Raw genomic sequence first — 21,868 nt, 5'->3', positions numbered from 1 at the left:
CCCCAAACTGTTCCCACAAAGTTGGGAGCATGAAATTGTCCAAAATGTCTTGGAATGCTGATGCCTTAAGAGTTCCCTTCACTGGAACTAAGGGGTCAAGCCCAATCCTTGAAAAACAACCTCCCACCATACTTTACACTTGGCACAATGCAGTCAGGCAGGTACCGTTCTCCTGGCAATCGCCAAGCCCAGACACGTCTATCGGAATGCCAGACAGAGAAGCGTGATTCGTCACTCCAGAGAACACGTCTCCACTTCCAGTCCAGAGTCCAGTGGTGGCGTGCTTTACACCACTGCATCCGTACGCTCCTGCACTAAAAATGCATCCCAATGTATCCCTATGTGTTTTATGGGCTACAGTTCTCACGTGCGCAGTCCAATCAGGTTACGACAGAAAAAATACTGCATGTCACATTTTGCACTGCAGCTAACATACTGACAGGCCCACTCCAGCAAAAAAAAATAGTTTTTTTTAAAAACTTGAACGCATCAAAAACGCGGCAAAAATGCGGCAAAAACAAATAGCACCGCATCTGCAGATCCGCACCTGAAACTCATGTGAACAGGCCGTAAAGGTTTTTTCTGTTTCAATTAATGATAACTGTCTTTCAACCTACATATGAAATTGATGATCATTAGTACCTGCTTGGTATAATTGGTTAATCATACATCTGACTCTAAAGGTGCCCATACACCTTGCGATTATCGTACGATAATCGTATGCAATCGACTTTTCGTACGACAATCGTGAATAGAGTGCCCGACCGATAGTACTGTACAATCGTACGACTTTTGACGGTCAAGCAGGCTTGAATACTTTGGTCGATCGTACGATGTTCGCATGGTTGGTGGCGTTTCCGTCCGTCAAAAGTCGTACGATTAACGCATGCGCAAACGAAAATAGTTGCGGTCAATTACCGCGAGTCGTCCAGGTGTTTTTTTTTTACTACCGCTAATTGAACCTTGCGATAATCGGGGCAGGATGGGGCCGTCGTACGAAAATCGTACGACGGTTCGATCATCGGACGAAAAGTTTCGTCTGATAATTGTAAGGTGTATGGGCACCTTAATCCTACAAAATCCCTGACTTTGTGCAAGTGTAAGAATTGTTGTTGGTTTGAAGTAAAAGGGTAGTCATACCAAATATTAATTAGATTTCACTCACTTTATACTTTGTAAATTGATCAAAATAAACAATAAAATTATATATTTTCTTAAAGCATTCTTACTTTACAGCATTTTTTCACACCTGCCTAAAACATTTGCACTGTGAATGCCTAGGGGTGGTAAGCACACTAAAGTGGGGAGTAAAGTGAGAAACATCTACAACTAAAATTTGGCAAAGTTATGGTTCCTGATATCAAATGACTGTTGTACACACCTTAAAGTATATGTAAACCCAATCACAACAATCTCATACAAGTTTTAACATCCACAGGTTGTCAAAATTAGGATGCCCACCCTAAGAAATGCCATGCAGACATCCCTGGAGTTTATGCATGTAGACAGGATGTGAAGAAGCGGTGGGAGATCAGCAGACGGAGCTACAACAAACATTTGATTTTTGATACATAAAGCTTTAGCATACCAAATGCCATCTAGTTAAGATTTACGTACATTTACTTTAATAAACTGCACAAAGCATTCAGAGTGGACGTTACAAAGAAAAAATGGTTAAACATTTTAATTTTATCCGTAGTACATACAGTATAACCCATAGTGATGGCCAGTGGTATAAGTAAATATTAATTTAATTTTAAGTAAATAAAATGTAGGTTACATACCTTTTAGCTGGAATCATCATTTCTAGCTGTAATTAGAAAGTTTTGCCATTGGTATGACTGGTTCATGTAATTAAAGTAACTGTTTATTTTGAATATTATTGGGAAATAAATCAAATCCATTTCATTTTTTTTTTTTGCCACCTGTGTTACATGAGGGAGTTTTCCATTCACTTTCTGTCCTGCAGACAAAACTGGAAGTGAGAGGAATCTTCTTCAAATGAGGGATATCCCCTTTAAGACAATTGTGTCACTATTGAAAGATTTTCCATCTTTTTCTGTTTTTGTGGCAACTCCAAATTTTAGATTTTCCCTCTCTCTCAGTCCCTATGACTATGGTCACATAAGCAAAAAGAGTGAATGAATGTCCCTGCAGTAATAGTGTTACTTTATAAGCAGAAATGTAAAATACCAATATGGCTGGTTATGTCGTGGCCATAATGGGCTGGCGGGGTGATAGAAGGGTTTGCAAGATGGTATGACAGTAAGAGAAGCAGGGCCAGATTTACTCTCTCTGCTGCCCTAAGGCCAGGTTCCTCAATGCACCCGACTCCCCACCAAACCTCCCCCAATGGAGAATGGCAACCAGATGGCAGGGGCGGCAGGGTTGGTTTTCATTTTTTTTTCTTTATTTTTGTATCACTTTTTTTCATTTTTATTTATTTTGTACTTTTTACATTTTTATTTATTCTATTATGTTTTACTTTTTAATTTTGTTTAATCTTTTTTTTACTTTTTATTTTTTTATCTTATTATTTTAAACTTTTTTATTTCTTATAATTAAGTGCTTGTTTTTCTTTAATTTTTTTTCTATAAAAAAAATTACAGGTAACTTTATTGCTATCACACAGGAGCTAACAAGCCTCTGTGTTTTAGCATTTGGAGGCGACAGGTTCTCTTTATTAAAACTGTCACTTCCAATACAGGAGTTCTAGCTCAGCACTGTGCTGGCTCTCCTGTGACAGCTGAGATGGAAAGGCTGCGAGTGTATCTCTCCCGTCGCAGCATCCTAGTTGAGAAAGGCTGGTCTACGGTGCCCATAGATGAGAATCACAATTCTGTTGATTTCCACAGAACAGTAAGAGGTCTATGGTATACAGTACTCAACAATCTGTAGGGACCATGTTGGTCCAGCTAAACAGATTTTGAACTCTTCAAGGGAAACTGTAATGTATTTTTCAGTGAACATATACTTGGAGTTATTATTGTAATATTTACCTTAACATTTATTGGATCTGACTTTCCTATGGCTGCCTGCCTGCCATATTTCTATAAGTGTATTACATATACAGGTTTATAAATTCTCTCCCTAATGCTGTCTACATAGCAAGCAGAATCAGTCATCCTCACTGATTGACAACTGCTGAGATAAAATCTCTGCAACATAGAGAGTGCATTGTTTTCAACGACGCTATCACACACACCTGGTGTGTGTGTGTGTTTAGGTTAGTAAATCACCCCCAAAATCTCTGCAACATAGAGAGTGCATTGTTTTCAACGACGTAGACTTGCATGAGTGGTTTGAACTATGAGAGAAGGACAGTGAGATATGAATATTTTACAGCCTTACTAAGCAGCAAGCAGAGGTTATGTAATGTCACGCGTATGTAATAAAAACATATGACTGGCCCACGTTTATATATAATTACACCTTCTAGGGAAAACAATTATTGTCTGCAAAAATGAATTAAAAAGAAGTTTCCCTTTTACTGATGTAATAAAATAATGACAACAATACCGCCTCTGGCTAGCCTGATAGAAGTCATGTTAGGAAAAATAAATCTGTTATGTTCTGTGTTAAATGTCATAGTTTATAGGCAGGTCATAAGTGAGATGACCCGAACCCTTTATTTGTATTGTGCAAGACATATAGAATGTAACACTCCAGGCAACTCAGAAAAATCAGATTGGACTTGTAAAGTAATATTTCCTGCTCTTCTAATAGTTCCCCAAGCCCAAGTCTCTGTCACTCCTATATTAAAGATTTCTGTAATGAAGTACTCTCCCGCTATGTTTGATTTATCGCCATTTTAGTGGACCAAATTAAATCCACTTGGAGGCCAGAGCCAAGCTACAGGCCACCTGTGTGAATGCCGACCATTAACCACTTCAAGACCAGGTGTTTAGACCCCCTTCCTGGCCAGGCCATTTTTCAGTTGCGTGTCTGAGCGGACGTCTAAAGACGCCCGCTCAGATCTAGAGAGCTCGGGCCGGCCGTTTTTTTACTACGGCCGGCCCGGAGGTGGTTAATGAAAGTAGAAAATGAAGGGGAAACACGCTATAAATGTATAACACTGCCTAATGTAGCCTAGAGTAATGTTTATCCGATGATAATACAATAAATATATGGTAGAACACGAACGGCAATGTTTTCAGGAGAGAATATTTCCTTTGTGCATTGTTTTCACTTACATCTGTTATTACTCACAGGATGCTACTAACAGCAGTATTTTCTGCTCTCTGAGCATGGATGGAAAAATTATGCCGCGAAAATATGCAGATCTCAATAAAAGGTCTTTGTTGTTTCCGAAACAAATGTGTACTGTTATGGACTATACAGGTGAAACTCGAATAATTAGAATATCGTGCAAAAGTAATTGCAGTAATTGCTGCAAAAGGGGCCCAAACCAAGTACTGAGTACATATGCATGCTTGTACTTTTCAGAGGTCCGATATTGTTCTATGTACAATCCTTGTTTTATTGATTGCATGTAATATTCTCATTTTCTGAGATTGTGGATTTGGGGTTCTTGGGGTTTTCATGAGCTGTAAGCCATAATCATCACAATGATGACAAATCACGGCTTGAATTATCTTGCTTTGCATGTAATGAGTCTATCTCATATATTAGTTTCACCTTTTAACTTGCATTAGTGAAATAAATGAACTTTGCACGATATTCTAATTATTCGAGTTTCACCTGTAAGACTTGTTGCTCGCACCAAGAGCAACAAGTGAGGAAGTCCTAAATAGGGGAGGAGGAGAGCAGATTGGCTGCAGCCTTGTGTGACACCATAGGCTGACAAAGCAAGATAGAACCAGGGAGCAAAGCGAAAATCTGGCACGGATTTCCAGATATTGTGACAATGATGTACTTCCCTTGTGTGTAATGCTCTGCCCTTCTTCTTCAATGGTCATTTCCTATTTCATGGCTGCTTTTTAACAGGACGTGTTAATCTGTATTGCGTGCTTGGAAACATTTTCATCTTTGACCACCTTAAATACCACCAATTCATTCATCTGCTGTATCCTGTTGTCTGCTATAACCTGATGTACAGAATAAAGCACCTTTGTGGATGGAAAAGGTATTTGGTAAGTTCAGCTATCTGATGAGGATTATCCACAGTGATTATATCTGCTTATACAGGCCAGAGAAATGGAGGTCTCAGCAAGGGATAAATCGCTAATACAACAATCGGAGTCAGAATATAGCATTTATCAAACTAAATCACAATCGGCCATGGTGAATTTTGGACCAATACTGATTTGCATTGTTTTGGCCAGCTCAGCAGTTTAGCATGCTTGCCTCACAACCCTGGAACCCTGGTTTGCTTTTTACCAATGTGACCCTACAGTGTGGTAGGGATATTACATTGTAAGCTCCTTGTAGGGGTTGGATTGAAGTGTTATGTCTACACTATAAAGCACTGCTGCATGAAAATCTGTCATAAGGAACATGAGGTTCTAAGATTGCTCATCTCCTTCCAAAAATGCTAGTTGCCAAACTGTAATATTGACCCAGTGACTTCATTACTTGGAGTCACTGACTTGGAAAAGTATTCAGTTTAGTGGCTCACTGGTTGCTTGCTACAGATATGTGACTCATAAAGGAAGAGGCAACTAGCTTTACTTTCTGACATTTAAGAAAGCATTGGAGCCCGTGCAAACTAGGCAACTGACATTTCCCCTCATTTAGGAATAGTAGTCCACGTTTCTTATTGAGAGTTAAAAAAAAACAAAAAACTTTGCTGTCATCAGTCTATGTTAAAATATGTATATGAAAGCTGTTTTACCTGCCAAAGGATTTCTATTTCTCTCCATCCAGAATTGAGGTTTACACAGCACTGCCAGAGAGCACAGCCAGGATGATGACCTGACTTTTCTATACCATAGTTAAGAAAAAAAGTTTAGTCACGCTCCTGCCCCCAGGCTGTGACTGGACAGTGAAAACCCAGCTGTGGTTCAGCTCTCTGCTTACACTGCTCTTGTTGCCATGTTCTTTGCCAGCATGTGTGCATGTAGCATGCCTTATTGGCTCTTAGTCCTGTTCCTCCATCTCCTAGTCTACTGCACAAGACATTACAGGAGGCTTTGATAAGCAAATGTAGGTATTGTACTTACACTTGCTGTATTTAAAAATACAATTCGATGTTTCCAATGAATAAATAACGGCCTGAATTTGTGCATGGAGTTCAGCTTTGAAATTAATAGATATTAGTGGGATTCCTGCTGGGTCTCTGCTCATTATTGCAAAATTACAAATGATACATAAAACAGGGGGAAGACCATTTCTGTGAAGCCTAGCCTCATACTGTATATCCTCTCACACATATTTTAGAGTTCACAACGGATAGATAACAGGGAAGAATTTTCACGGAAAGGTTTGTTGTTTTTCAGGATTATCTGATTTGAAGTCAGATGGCTCGTGTATCTTCTGCATTTAGCATAATTTGCCTATAAATGGAATACAAGCTGAGAATAGCCATGCTGTCATTTACTCATGTCTGCAAAGCTAATGCACTAGACTGATCATTTTTCTTCTGGTTTTATAGGCTTAGGCAACATAAAACAATGAAATCATTTATGTGCTGTGATTTAGAAGTAGGTTGTAGGTGGACAGGCATCACAAACAGGACTTATGACAGAAATACAGAGACTAGAAGGCCGGGGAGGAAATATCTTTGCTGAAAAGTCCTTTCCGTACATTAGACCTGTTGACAAAATTTTAAAATGACCTTATAGACAGTGTTATGCTCAAAACTGATTGTTAATTTTCTGTTGATACAGGATGGTCAGACCATCTACTGGCCTCCCTCTGCCCAGATCTCTACTTACCTCTTCATAAAAAGTTAGCTGGTTAGTCTGACAAGAACGGTCTTTCCGAAACCCATGCTGGTTGTCATTTACTATGTCATTATCCCGAACAAATTCTACTAGGTGGTCCTTAATCATGCCCTCTAACACTTTACAAACCACCGGTTTCCCGGATGGCATCTGGACCCTTTTTTGAATATTGGAACTAACGTAGCCCTCCGCCAGTCAATTGGCACTCTGCCAGTCATTAAGGAATCTTTAAAAATGATGAATAGTGGTCCCGCTATAACCTGGTTTAGTTCTTTAAGTACCTTGGGGTGTAGGTTATCTGGTCCTAATGCTTTATTTGCATTAAGTAGTTCTAGTCTGTGTTGTATCTCGGTTTTTGTTAACCACTGTGGAATATTTTGAGATGAACTATGTGCATTCTTATCTACATTAAACCCGTCTTTTTCCTGAGTGTATACTGATGAGAAAAAGGTATTCAATGGCTCGGCCCTCTCCCTGTCGTTTGTGATTAACTCCCCTTTATCATCCATTAATGAGCCTATCTGCTCCTTTCTTACTCTTTTACTATTTATGTACTGGTAAAAAATTTTGGGATTCTTTTTTACTAACTGTGGCGATATGTTTTTCACACTCTATTTTAGCTGCCCCGAATTATTTTCTTGCATCTTTTGTTACATTCTTTGTAATTATCGAACGCCAATGACGTCCCTTCCGTCTTATATTTTATAAATGCCACTCTCTTGTCCTTGATGAGTAACTCTGTGTATAAAGAGACCCTGTGGCGAATGTCAGAATTGAAAGAATGTGCTGTTACTCACAAGGCATAATGGATTGCTATAGCAGAAGCAGCAATAGCAGCACTGTAGCTTTTTTCAAAATCTAACACTTCCAGGTGTGTTGAAAGCTCTCTTTAGCAGACAAACCACAATACTCCCACCTGGTCCTGATGTGACTAGGGTATCTAGATGCTGCCTCTGAAGCCGCCAGCATGGGACTGCAGACAACATTCATATAAAAACAATAGCATAATAGAGAGACAAGACAACTGGATATTGGCAAATAATGGCAGCAGCATTTTTATTGGTATCCAATGAATATATATATACGTTTTCACTTTATTAACCATATATAACCTTGACCAATGAGTAATACTCCAAACCAACTCTTTGCCCAGTCATTACAACTCAAGCAAAATCAACTTCACTTAAATGCATATTAGTCCCCCAAATATTGAGGTGACAAACCACATAAATAGCCATGACTAGGGAGGGAGGTGGCTTGCTGAGCTGCAATCCGGGCAACCGGCGCTGAATCTGCTGAGAGATCTTCCTTATATAAGGCTGCCCAGGAGCTGCAGAAAGTTCTAGAAAATCCTCGAGAAGAATTCTTCCGGCCTAAACTTGTTGGATTATCTGAGGAGATTTAAAGGGTCAGTAACTCTGAAATAAAATAAATCTAAAAACAACAAAAAATACACAATAGTAGAAGTTGCCGCAGTCCCATGCAAGTGTGCCTTTTATAATATGCCCCCTATTTACATTCTGTGCATGACAGCAATGTACAGACGGAGCTTTATACCACCTATGTCTAGCATCAGAACTCGACAATGTCACTCATAAAATTAGTGATGAGGCTGGGATTGGTGCAAACTCCATCCAAGCCCGCCCTCTAAAAACACTGACCACCACCCCCTCCTCCTGACCAAAACAGTGTCAGAAGTTGCAGCGGGGATGTTCCCCACCCATTTGGAATGTATAGTTGCAGGGCAAGGAATGAGTCTCCTCCACAACGGATTGGGAGGAGAGAGTGGTGGTCAAAGTTTTGAGCGGACATGGGAGAACTGGGTCCACGCCAAGCTAAGTATCATCACTATTGATAATCTGCAGGTGTTTTCCCATACACAGAATCACTAAATGTGAATAGTTTTTATAAATAAAGGCTTTTTACTTTAATAATTGGTCTATGCGATGATCTATGCTCTTTTCTAATTTCGGTCTGGAGAAGCAACATCTACTGGATTCATTGAAACCAAACAATGGAGGAGTCTATGAATCGATCCTTTGAGTAAAGGCAGGAAAACTCCTTGCTGGCTGCAAACAGGGTGATGAGCTTATGACCTACTCTTTGAGAGGTCTATTTATAAGGTAAGAGGCAGATATTGTCATTTCCACACGGGTGAAGACACGATTTTTATATCTGACACATGAGTGGATGCACCAGTAACACATCATCGTTCAATTTATTTGCATGATTGAAGCACTTTATGTGGACTGAGTACATTGCATTTTAATACTATAATAACTTGGATGACCATACAGTCACTTCTAGATTTTATATAGATTCATAAGCACTTTGATCTATCCATAATATGTGTGCTTAAGTTAATTTATAACACATGAGATGTATAGTTCATAAGGTTGGGATTTTAGTCATACATACTTATATACAAGGATTAAGTTGTTGATACTATTTCTGTGTGACACTTTGTATCACAGCGTGACACATTTATCATTGTTTCAAGTTTCACAGTAACAAGTCCAATAAACTCTAGCAGGCATACATAGACTGTAATGTAATACTGTGTATAACTAAACAGAATGAGGGAAATAGTGTAGGTAGATATAATGTATATACATGATGTTTTATGAGGAAAGTAACTTGCTTACTTTCAGTTTTGCACAGTTCCTTCCAAGCTGAATCCCATACTACCTTCCTGCATCTCCAGGTGCCACAGTAATGAGTAATCTTTACTCAAAAATCCCGGTTCCACCTCAACTGCCTGCTCCAGTACAAAGCTGAGTGTTGGCGTAATGCTCCCCGGTGGATCCCTTATAATGTAGATCAACTGAACTGTTTACCTTTTGGAATGAGCCTTTTCTTACAACCTTCTTACAACCTTCTAGGAGGATTTCTGCCATACCTTACCTTCTGAAAATGATAGTTGGCTAGTTTTAACACTTTGAGTCAATTTTCCTGGTTCTACTTCTGTGGTTGGCTCCCAGTCAGGAGCATAACTACAAAACACGGGGCCCCATAGCAAAATTTTAGGGCCCTCCAGCTAGCTACAATATGTGTCATTGATCTTAACATGAAGTATGTATTAAGGACAGGCAACAGAAGAACTGTCAGCATAATCAGTACAGTACTAGGGAGCAAAGCTGGGGATAAACATTATAGTAGTACTAATAATAACTATAATGAAATGTTATATTATGATAAAATGATTAATGCTCTTGCACACACTTACTCTTCAACCCTAATATACATTTTTTGAACTCTACCTTCATTAAAAATGTTTTGTAGAACAAACCTCAGCCCTCCTATAGGAGGTGACACGCTGGGAATTATGACTGCATTAGACATACAGGGTTCATTTCAATCTGTAGCAGAAGTTTGGAGGGCAAAAAATCTACACTGCTAAAATAGATAAGAAAATTCTTCTTATTCAACAGAGGGGATATGTGACTAGATGATCCTGAGGTCTGACTTCAGCCCTCCTGCACTGGAAACCTCACAGTTTAGTTTCCCTAATCATCCCCCCTAATGGGGCCCCCTCCTACCCCAGGCTCCACAGTAGCCGCATGGACTTTAATACCATCCAGCAACATGCTAGTGTCCAGCACTTAAAGCACTAGCTCAATTTGTATCATCCACCTTTTTTATATTTCTTTATGACTTGTGGTAAACCGTTTTTTGATTTTTATGTCCACTGTTTTCCAACATGCATTATAGGTGGAATTCGTGTGTTTACTTGAGAACGGACTGCAAACCGCTGAGGGCAGTGGCAGCCGTTATTGGATTATACAGTGCCTCCTGCCCATAGGAGTATCATGGAGAAATTCCTGAGACTCTGTCGTTCCTGATGTAAAAATGTAAAGGCCTCTGTGAATGAGGCCTTTACATCATTGGCAAATATATGTAAACACAGCTTCACCTTATATATTCGAAGCTCAGTAAACCTTCACTTTGCAACGTGAACATTTAGTTTGTGAACAGTGTCTACTCCTTTACTAAATCAATTATTTAATCAGCACAATTAGCAATACTAGCGAACTACTCTCTAATTTAAGGTTACAACTACCAAACTGTCACTGATATTTATTCCATTTAGATGCAGTCTGACTGGCAGTTTCACCCAACAGAAAAGTAGCTTGCAGTATCAAAAGCTGGCACCACTGTATATCCAGATAAGCAGAGATCATGGTGGGAATGGGATTAAAGTGAGCGCATATACTGTACATCTAATCATCATTCTAAAGAAAACTTATTGCAAAGCCATGACTTTACAAAACTGGAAGAGATAAAGCCCAGAAATGCTCATATGCCGCATGCTACAGTATATTTAGGGCTCCTAGATTAACATCTGAATATCCAGTGGCACTGTTAAATTAAAAACTTTGCTCTCAGCTTCTAACTAGGCAGCAGGCACCAATTCTAGTATATATCCAGAATAAATAAACATAAATAATGTGCCGAGCTCACAAATAAACTGTGATTCTTATCTACAACACTAATGATTAATACATGCTGTATATCATTACAGTGCAACAAGCTTATAGTGCTTGCCTGACTTCATCAGGTCGTGTACCCTAGATGTAACATACGTAGAGAGGAGCCTGGGAGCAAACCTAGAGACAGCAGCGCTGCAACATGTACTAGGAGATTTTACTCTGATTTGGATGCCTTTTTATCACTTATTACATTTGAAGTGGTTTTATGGTGTACACTATGGAGTGTCCGGTTTTTGTCTCCACCTGTTAAAATATGTTTAGATTGATTGGAGCCGTGTTGACACTAGAGAATAAAACTCAAGCCGCAGACTGAAAAGAGGAGTTTTTTTTTAATTGCTAACATTGGGTGTAATTGGAAAAGGTAAGTGGCGGTTTTCAGACCTTTATAATATAAGGTTGCATTTACAGGAGAGTTATTCTATTGAGAGTGGAAGGTGGAAGTCACAAGGAACATGGAGGAATTCTCTAATTACTTGCTATTTAAATCCACTCAAGACTTGGGTGCACAATCCGTCTTGTATTGCACGGTGTATTTATCACAAGTAGACTTTTAGATATATATTGCACTGAATTGTGTATATTTGTGAATTTTAAAGTGGATTTTTATTAATTTCAGCACTACAAGTTTGTTGCAATGTAATGATATACAGCACGTATTAATCATTAGTGTTGTAGATAAGAATCACAGTTTATTTGTGAGCACTGCACATGATTTATGTTTTTTATACAGTGGCACCAGTTTCTAATACACACATAAGCAGTACAAAGATCAGGGACCTTTTACAACACTGCCACCATTTACAAAGCAGTAAGATAAAACTCTTGGAAATGACATGTTCTTGGTGTTCAGCCTGTTTTGAGCGCTTTATGCAAAACTTTAAGAGCAATACAAGCTGTTTATGTTACCACTCTGTCTTTATATTATTAAAACTGTTTAGCGTTTTACAAGGACATCTGGGATACAAGCTCACAGAAGTGGGTACTCAGATAAAGTAAGTACTACTTAACGTGATACAATTATAGACAGATGCGTAATGCACAGTGACAATAACACACTGAAATATGATGGGGAAAAAAAAAAATCGAAATCTTTTAATCATAGTAATTTTACATTTAAAGGTCTAAATACGAGTTCATAAGGGATCTCATGATCCATTACAAATGGCATTTGATTTGAGATCACGATATGCAGTGAATTTCTTTATAGTTTCTATATAGTTGTATTGCTCCAGATTGGCACTTTAAAGAACGAGAACACAGTAACTTACTTCAGGGTTATGGCAATATGGCACGTTCATTCCATTCCAATATGGCATGTTAATTCCATGCCAATCTACTATCCTAACTTTATTTGACCCAAGATAATAATTTAGGAAACTGTGACACATAAAGGGATGAAGCATACCACCACAAGAATGATCCCAACCTTCCACATAGGCTCCATCCTTTTTGTTCAGGACATAGCATCATTGCATTCCGCCGCTGATGCCAAGTTATCATTTTACTAGACAGTACACAAATGAAGATCCAAAAAAGAGAGAGGAGATAATTGTCTTCTATGTCTGAGCATTGTAGAGAGCTTCAGTTCTGCTGCTGCATATAGTCACAAGCATCTAGTAGTCCACAAACAAAATAGAGGCAAAAGGTATAAGCTGGGTGGGTAATGGTGGCAAGCACGTCCTGGGTCAATAGGAATAGAAACTCCCAGCTCACACAAAAAATAACACAAAAAGAACTATATAGCAGACACACATGGAAACATTATTGGACTAATAATAATAACAACAGGACATCCTTCTGTATTAAATGAACTACAGCACTGAGCACAGGGGTCTTTGGTTCAGTTCTCACCAGGATAGAATCTGTACTGTCTTTCCTTGTGTGTTTTTCCTCCAGATGATCTAGTGGCCTTTCACAATATAAAAAAAAAAAAAAAAAAGAAATTCAAATGGAAAAGAGAAAGAACTATCAGTTAGAAACAACAAGAAAATGTGGGTCAAAGTGGGGGTCCATATCTGACAGCTCACAGTCTTAACCTACATCATTTGAAGATATTTCAACACAAAAGGGATTTTAACAGAGTATGATTTAACATTACATACCAAACAAACAAAAAAACTTACAAAATTGCCTCAACCTGAGCTCCTCCAAACAAGGAAGTGCCTTCCACCCAAGCAGCTGCTTAGGCAGCTACAAAGAGGCTGGATGCTTGTGTTGATGTAATTAACTTAATAAGGCTACATAGCCATATTAGGTACATTTTATTTACCATATATAGGCATGTAGCTATATAAGGTCAGTGAAGTCGCTGCATCCCGCCCCTTTGTTTATGCCAAGCTGCTGATGGGGGAATTGTTAAATGAAAGTTGGAAAAAAAACATTAGTATGCTTTTATTACAGCTTTCTCAACTCCATTTTACGCTATCAGAAATATATTGAATAAATACCGGCAACGTTTAAAAAAAAAAAAGACAATATTTGATTTACTGTGTTACCTGAAACAATCTTAGTTCTGTTTAGGAAGGTTCCATGCTTAAGGCTCCTAATGTTATACAGCAACCCTCTTTGGGGGGTTTAAAGCTTTTCCTTGTAAGAAGTAGATTATGTGTAAATGTGACAGGTCTGAATGTACCAAAAACGACATATTTGGTTTCCAAACATTCTGGGAAGGAAAATCAGATTATATTTTTATTATGTGCCAGTCTATATTTGTTGTATATTTATTGCAGTGCCAGTGTGGTCTGCAGTATGTTGGCAAGACCACATGGGCACTGTAGGTAAGATTAAAGGAGCATGTTATTTATTTAAAAAAAGATTTTAAAAGTCATAGTTTGTCTGCCCTTTATGCTCAGTCACATATTAAATGTCCTAAGAGTATAACATTTGTAAGTATAGATACGCTGACTCCCCATTGGAATGGCTGTAACAGGACTAGAGAAATTTCAAAACTTGAAACTATGAGGATTTAGGAATTAAAATCCCATTCATTTAGGGTCACAATGTTAAGCAGGATATCAACTTTTACTGATAATAAATGGTCGTTTTTAATTTTTCTTATATTTACATATGGTTGATGCCTACGGCCACATCAGGCTAAGAAGGCTTGGGCCTGAATAGTACTTGTGTAGTTTTGTCACTATTACATTTAGTGTGTTTATTGCTGGACTGCAGTCAGTCTGGATATCTAATTTTCTGTGTTCTGCAGGTTTTCCCTAAGCCTGGTAGGTTGATTTATTGATTCCCCCCTGTTGCTGGGGTGGGGTACCAGCATACAGTGTGGGAGAGTCAACTGCAGGGTTCTGAATATGTGTCTAATACCATCAATCCCTGAGCAGGCTAAGTCAGAGGTATGGCTGGGAAGATGATAAATATTTGGACCCACCTTTGCAGACCTCTTTCTTCTCTGGGGCTTCTCCCTGGGAGAAGGTCTGTATGACTATGTGATGGCAAGGCCTGAGCCTCAGCATGTGCCATGCTCTGGGGGCTCTGAGACCTGGCTTATCCCTGAGAAGGTTCACTCAGAGGTATGGCTGGGAAGATGATAAATATTTGGAAGCACCTTTGCAGACCTCTTTCTCCCCAAGGTGTGACAATGTGATGGCAAGGCCTGAGCCTCAGCATGTGCCATGCGCTGAGGGGTCTGAGGCCTAACTTATGGCTTGAACTTATACTTTATGGAGGCTGGGCTGGAGATAGGATTTTCGTGCTGAAGGGTGTCGCAGGGGAGCTGCCATCTGGACATTGTAAGAAGGATTCATCGCTCACGTACCATACAGTGAAGACCAGAAGCCAGTTGGTGCACTACAAAGACTGTGACTCCTCTTAAAGGGTCATAGACTTTCCTGGTTGTTCTCTGCTCAAGAATTTATTTTTGGTCACTCTCATAGGACCTGATGCGATTGCTGTTACTAGTTATGAAGATACCTGTCCTCTATTTTTGTGCTCTCAGCATTCTGCAACCTTAGACCCTCTCTTCTGAGTTTTCTACCATTGAGCAATAAATAGTAAAAAATACCCTGGAGACTCGGGCCTGATCATTATTGAAGTGTCAGTATTTGTGCTGTATATTGTATTTTGTATACAGTAAATCACCCCACTTTGATGTAAAGTTACCTTCAAGATGGTCCCACCTCTGCCAGCGATGATAAAGAATATTTATCGCTGGCAACATGCTGTATTTGTTAGTAGCAAGTGAAACAAAAAACACCACAAATTAAAAAGTGTAACATGAAAAAACACATTTTATTGCACTTAAGTTATAAGAAAATAAAATTTCTAAGTGAATCAAACCATAGACACAATCCCTTTAAACAATGTTTTCCTCCATCACATCAGGTTGTTACAGAACTGTAAAATGAACGAAATGGAATCTGATTATTTTAAAACCAGACTATAAATAATAAAACAAAAATATAGAATGAGGAGGAAAAAAAAGTCTAAAAAACAAATCCAAAAGATCGCATAGGATACAGTGTTAAACCACTTTTCACAGTTCAGCTTGAGTTGTGACTCTTGGAACATGAGGCAAATTTGACAATTGTATGGTCTTGTTTATCTGCACGTGAAGCTTGCACCACAAAAAAAAAAGAAAAGTTTCTCCGTATGCCTTCTTTGCTTCACTCATCCACATGCCCTATTTAACTGTAACAGCTGTCTACCCCTCGAATACTGTCATTTGTTGAGCCTTACCAGCAAATTGTTTTTTTCTTGGTTGTTTTGTTTTTAAAACATGTTTTTGTCAGTTGTAATGCATTTTTGTTACATTCACCACAGCCTCACAACAAAAAGTTCCCAACAGAACAGGCTACAACAGCTTTGTTCCAAGGAATGTGTTTACATTTTGCTCAAAAACAAGAAAAATAAGCTTTGCACAGACTCATATTTTTATTAATTTTCTTTTGCAAGCAAACTTCACTCAATTTTCTGAAACTGTCCCAATTACGGCCTCTTAGAGGCACCATGGACACAAATTTCAGTGGCAAAAAGTCTTTTTTCTGTATCCAAACTAGAAGAAATTTGGAATTCAGTCTGGGACTAAAACGTCACAGCAGTAAAATAATAATAAAAAAAATTTGCTTTTTTTTTCTCCTTTCATTTAGCAGCATAAATATGTTTGGCCACTGGGAATACAGTACAGCTGTGGGACAACAATCCCATTTATAAAGACCTACTGCTAGCACCAGCATCAAGATTTATATCCATCTGAGAACATAAAGACAAGCTTGCCACCCCAGAGCAATGTATGCATTGAATAGTGTAGATGGAAGCAACAGTAAAGAGAGAAACAGAGGCTAATACTGTGATTGACTGACATTGGCAATAGTCGGCAAAAAAAAAAAAAAGTGACAGAACTGTACAAAAACAATTCACAGTAATTTTTTTTTTCAGCATTTCCAAAAAAGAGAAAATGACTTTGTTGCAACTGCTCTCTTGCAAATTCAACCAGCGATTTGTGAAGCTGTAAGCCAAGGTCTAGCTTTAAGGACAGTCCACCGAATCTCATGTAGACTACTGGTGCTGCCTTGTGAACAAATTGGAGACGTTATTCGGAAAGAATTGCACCTGGTTTCATTTTGAGAGTCCTCCTTTTCACAAAAGAAAAAGGTAGTCCACATCAAAACGTCATGTCTGTCTGTGACAAGATGTCTTCTGCCATATGTAGGTCTGCGTCATGTTGCCCAAAGCTGAGATCCTGTTAACAGAGGCCAATGGATATTTTTGGAGGGAAGGACTAGGTAAGAAATGGGAGCCAAAAATAAAAAGGAGGGTGTTACATAGTCTGTAAAATTTGGACAAATTAATTTCCCCAGCCTTCACTTCATGTCCACATCAAAGTCCAGCACCAGCAGCTTTGTCTCTTCAGTCCCATTTCTACTTCCAACAGCACACACAAGCTTTGTATTGGAGGCTCGAATTCGCCACACAACACCTCCACTTCCACCACTTTCCAATGTGACCAGGTTCCGAATAAATTCACCCGTTTTCAAGTCCCACAGTTTTACAGTCCCATCATCTGAGCTGGTTATTACAAAGTTCTTGTTAAACTGTAAACAGGTCACAGCACTTTGATGTTTGTTGGGACCTAGGAGGAAAATGTGTAACAACATATTATTACTCGATCCCATGCAAGTTAAAAAAAGTTTATGCATCAATATCTGAATGAAGGTATTTTTATTTCTGACATATTTGCAAGCAAAAAACAAAACACGTAAAAGCCCTCTAACCATAAAGAATGATTTATTAAAATTAACCCTTGCAGTGGGGCTACCCCCGCACTGCAGGGGTTAACTACTCATTCTGGTCTGGGAACAAAAACAAAATATTCTCGCCTGATCCTCAGTCCAGCCGGGCTGCTAGCCCGGTCCCCGCAGCCTCTTCTCCCCCAGACTCCCGTGGTCCTGTGGAGGACCCGTGACATCATCATGACTAATACAGGTATATTAGATGTGAAGACACCAAGGGACATACCGCAGCCAGGGCAGAGGGGGACATAGGTGAGCAGACATTGCCACAGGACTGACGATCAGGTGGGTGCATCTTCTTTTCATCACTAGACCAAAATGAGCACTTAACCCTTGCAGTGCGGGGAGAGCCCCACTGCAAGGGTTCATTTTAATACATCCTGCAGTTTTGAATTATTATTTTTTTTTTTTAAGAAAAGAAAACCTACCCAAAATACTAAAAAACTAATATTTTCTTAACTTTAGTTGTATTTTATTTTTCCATTACCATGACCCACCATCAAAAAAAAAAAAACCCCTAAATAATTTTCCCACTTTTGACTTTCATGCGGATACCATATTGTTACTATAAGCAACAGCTCCAGGGGGGGCTGTTGCCCTGATGTAGGCTGCTTCTCCATTTGTTTTCTTTGCTATAGTCAACACCTCCAAAACTGATGTGTCATACATTCCAGTTTTAGAAAACATGATAAATATTTGCTATAGACAATAATGTATTGTAATTTCCATTTGAATACTCTTTGCCATGTATAAACAGTGCAAGTAAAAATAGTTTGTCTTGGTTAGGAAGAGAAATACTGGAAAATAGAAAGTCCATTGTCTCATCTTCCTCTGTGTTCCTATTCTTGGGAAAGGAAATGCCCACCATTCTGCCTACTTGATTTATTTGACCAGACAGCTTATGCTGCCTTGCAGTCCAATTAAATCAGTCAGTCTTGTAAGGTGCAAGTAACCCCCTGGATACAGGCAAGGACTGATTGTTGATATGACATTTCCTGAGCACTCTTCATGGTCTGCTAGCTAAATATATCATTACAGTTGTATTATAGCACCGAGAAATTCATCCAGCCCTATGTAATTACATTGCATACCGATATTTCTATGACATTTTGTAACCAGGCTGAATCTGTTTGAAATGTTTGTACAAACATATTATTATAATTTTTTTTGCATAAGGTGTTTGATAACCATTGCCCCTTGGCAGCGTGTACACATATATATTTGTTACTGCACACGTTCAGCCATGATGTATCTATAGCGTTTACTGAGCTAAATCATTAACAGCAGCCCAATAGTTTCCTTGAAATGTGCATTTGTTTCCTAACAAGAATACCAAAACCAAACGTTGGTGCTCTTAGTGTTTTAGAATGTCCAAGTTTGCCATTTAGTTAAGCACTGTTCATGATATAAAATGGCTATTTAAGTTATTTACTGTATATAGCAGCGGCAATGTGCACAACGCTTTACATAGTGCACATTCACATCAGTCCCTGCCCTCAAAAAGCTTACAATCTAAGGTGCCCACCACAAATGCATACATACGAGGGCCAGTTTAGACAGGAGCCAGCATGCCTTTGGAGTGTGGGAGTAAACAGAGTACCCGGGGGAAACCCATGCAAGCACAGGGAGAACATGCAAACTCCGTGCAGATAGTGACCCGGCTGGGATTCTAACCACGGACCCCCAAGGGATGCAAATGCAAAAGTGCTAACCACTATGCTGCTATGGTTTTAAAGCGGCAGTTGCCACGTAGGGTGGTCAAACACATGTGCTCTAAAAGGGGATTTCTCCACTATGGTCATGATTGCACAATGTAGAATTTTGAAAAGTCTTTTATGAATGGCTTCAATGGCCATTAGAGACAGCTTTTTGTACTTGGTTTGATAAAACTAGCCTGAACTGCATTTCTCCTCCAGGATCATGTTGAAGATTAGATTGAAGGGCTACAAACAGACAAGCTAAATTAAGTAAAGCAGGCGAGGAAATAACCTAATGCTCTACTCATTCCTTTATAAAGGCCATCCAGAGATGACAAACATAACAGACCATAGGAATGAATGGAGACTGAAGAAGATGAGCCCACCCAGAAGAGAGATGGAGCAACAGCTGTGCATCAGCATCCAAGATGTTGGAAGAGTAGGTGTAAGGAAAACACTTTGTAAGTTACTGGGAGGAAAGAAGGAGCATTCAAAAGGATAAACTGTATTAAAGTAGATTTATCCTTAAGAACCCATTCACGCCAGGGCGTTTTCGTCTCACGGATTTTTACGCGTTGAAACGCCAACATTTAAGAACCCATTAATTTCTATGGGGTCCGTTCACGCAAACGCGTGTAATCATGCGTTTGATCCGCCTGTCGCCGGAAATGCTCCCCGGGCTACTTTTTAAGTGCGTTTTCCGTATAGACTTCAATGGAAACGCACAGATAAGCCTGTTTTTGATTGTGTTTCAGCGCTAAAACGCGCAAAATCGCCCTTCCAAAAATCGCGCTGAAACGCTGCCGCCCTAGTGTGAATGAGGCCTAAAGCTTTAAAGAATTTGCCAAGTATAGTAACTAGAACTTAAGACAACATACCTTGCAATGTTTGTAAACACTGTCCTGTTTTAATGTCCCATATTTTAACAGTAGAATCCGCATTTCCCGAGACAAGAATGTTATCCTTAAGTTCCATCCCACTGGTTAATGATTGGTGTCCAGTTAACGTGTGGATACAGTTTCCAGTCTCCACATCCCAGACTCTTATTGAGGTATCCAAAGATCCACTAACTACATGGATGCCATCAAACTGAAATTAGACAAAACAAAGAAATATTAAAACTTCATGTTTAGAAGAGAAAAAATCAAATGGCATAGAACTTGCGTGTGTGGCCACCACAGGTCAGAAGTCCTTACATAATCCATGGATTCCACAATACCATATATGCTAGTAAGATTTACAATTATGAACAAAATATATTTTATTTCACAATGGAACTCTAGTATATGTGTAAAAAACTGTTTTCCTAGTCTACCATTATATTTGTACTTCACTAGTTTGTAAGTGAACTGAGATATCCAAAATACTTACATTTCATATACCTGAAAGTCTTAAAATATAATTCAAAATGTAAAAAAAGAAATAGAACCGTTGTTCCAGTCTTTGAATACAACATCTCCGTTTCTAAAACTGGGAGGGTTAATAATAGGCAAGTTAGCCAATTTCTGAACTCAGTCACTAAAATAATTTGTCCGTCTCTTCCACCACCACTGACAGCTATGTGGCTCCTAATTTGCTGTACTCTTCCCCATTGGAATGACTCACAGGAAAAGGAAGACCATAAAATGCTGGCTGTTGTATTTTTAGTCTGCACTAGGGGTTATGTTTTGTGGCCAGCTGAAATGTTAATGTATGGTGGGGTGCAAAATTCTGCTGTGGACCTGGAATTGTAAGTACACAACAAGCTCCGATAACCCAAGAGAAACTGTCGATCCCATCCAAACATTATATTTTTCTGCACTTGCCTTTTTAACATAGAACATGTTAACTGCCTAGTGTATCTAAAAGGGGCACTGGTCATGCATCTTTGATGAAGTCTTAACACTAACGTCCTTGATTGCATAACGCATAAACCAAAAATAGCATGACACAGAAAAGATGGACATTGGCCTTACTTGCTAGAATGTAAAATTAAATTAGGTTAGAAGTAACTATTTTACAATATTCAGATAGAAATATGTAGCTAATTGGTGACCTACAATGGCATAGCCAATCACAGCAAGAAATCCAATGTGTCTCATAACCAGAGGGCATTTCTACAGACGGGATAAAAAGAGCACAGAGCCTGACGGTAAGGGCACATTGTAATGAGCTCTGAGCAAAGTAAATACAAATCGGGATGGCATTTGACCTACATGCATTTATAACCAAGCACGCATAGCTTACTAAAATGAATCTTCACAATGCTCTGCAAGTCTAACAAAGTGCTGGAACGACACAGCAGACAAAAGAAAGAAAATACGCTGTTCTTGTATACATATATTGATCATACCTGTAGAGAATAGACTCTGTTTGTGTGGCCTTGCAGTGTGTGTAAACAGGTTTCGGTCTCTGGATCCCAGACTTTAACCATGAAATCGTAAGCTCCGCTGACTACCCTGCGTCCATCGTACTGAACACAGCGGACAGCCGCTACATGCCCCATCAGAACATGCAAGCACTGGCCTGTTTCAATATCCCAGACTCGAAGGGTGGCATCTCGTGACCCGCTTACTACCCTGTAAAAGAAAGGATGTAATGAAGCACATGAAATG

General features: G+C 39.1%; 1 protein-coding gene across 7 annotated transcripts in view; it reads right to left on the bottom strand.

Moving 5' to 3' along the window:
• Positions 1 to 15,942: 15,942 nt before the first annotated feature.
• Positions 15,943 to 21,868, bottom strand: part of FBXW7 (F-box and WD repeat domain containing 7) — a 175,584-nt gene continuing 169,658 nt past the window's right edge. For all 7 annotated transcript variants that reach the window (XM_018567032.1, XM_018567031.1, XM_018567030.1 and 4 more), the window contains 3 exons: positions 21,607 to 21,832; positions 20,153 to 20,363; positions 15,943 to 17,417 (listed from right to left, as the gene is read on the bottom strand). In XM_018567032.1, coding sequence (XP_018422534.1) covers positions 17,149 to 17,417; positions 20,153 to 20,363; positions 21,607 to 21,832 — 706 coding nt within the window. In that variant the 3' untranslated portion in view covers positions 15,943 to 17,148. The remainder of the gene's footprint in view (positions 17,418 to 20,152; positions 20,364 to 21,606; positions 21,833 to 21,868) is intronic.

The sequence above is a fragment of the Nanorana parkeri genome, unplaced genomic scaffold (assembly GCF_000935625.1).
Source record: "Nanorana parkeri isolate BGI_ZX_2015 unplaced genomic scaffold, ASM93562v1 scaffold1001, whole genome shotgun sequence".
NCBI classification, from domain to species: Eukaryota; Metazoa; Chordata; class Amphibia; order Anura; family Dicroglossidae; genus Nanorana; species Nanorana parkeri.
The sequence above is the reverse complement of the archived record's forward strand: the minus strand, read 5'-3'. Positions and strand labels throughout refer to the sequence as shown.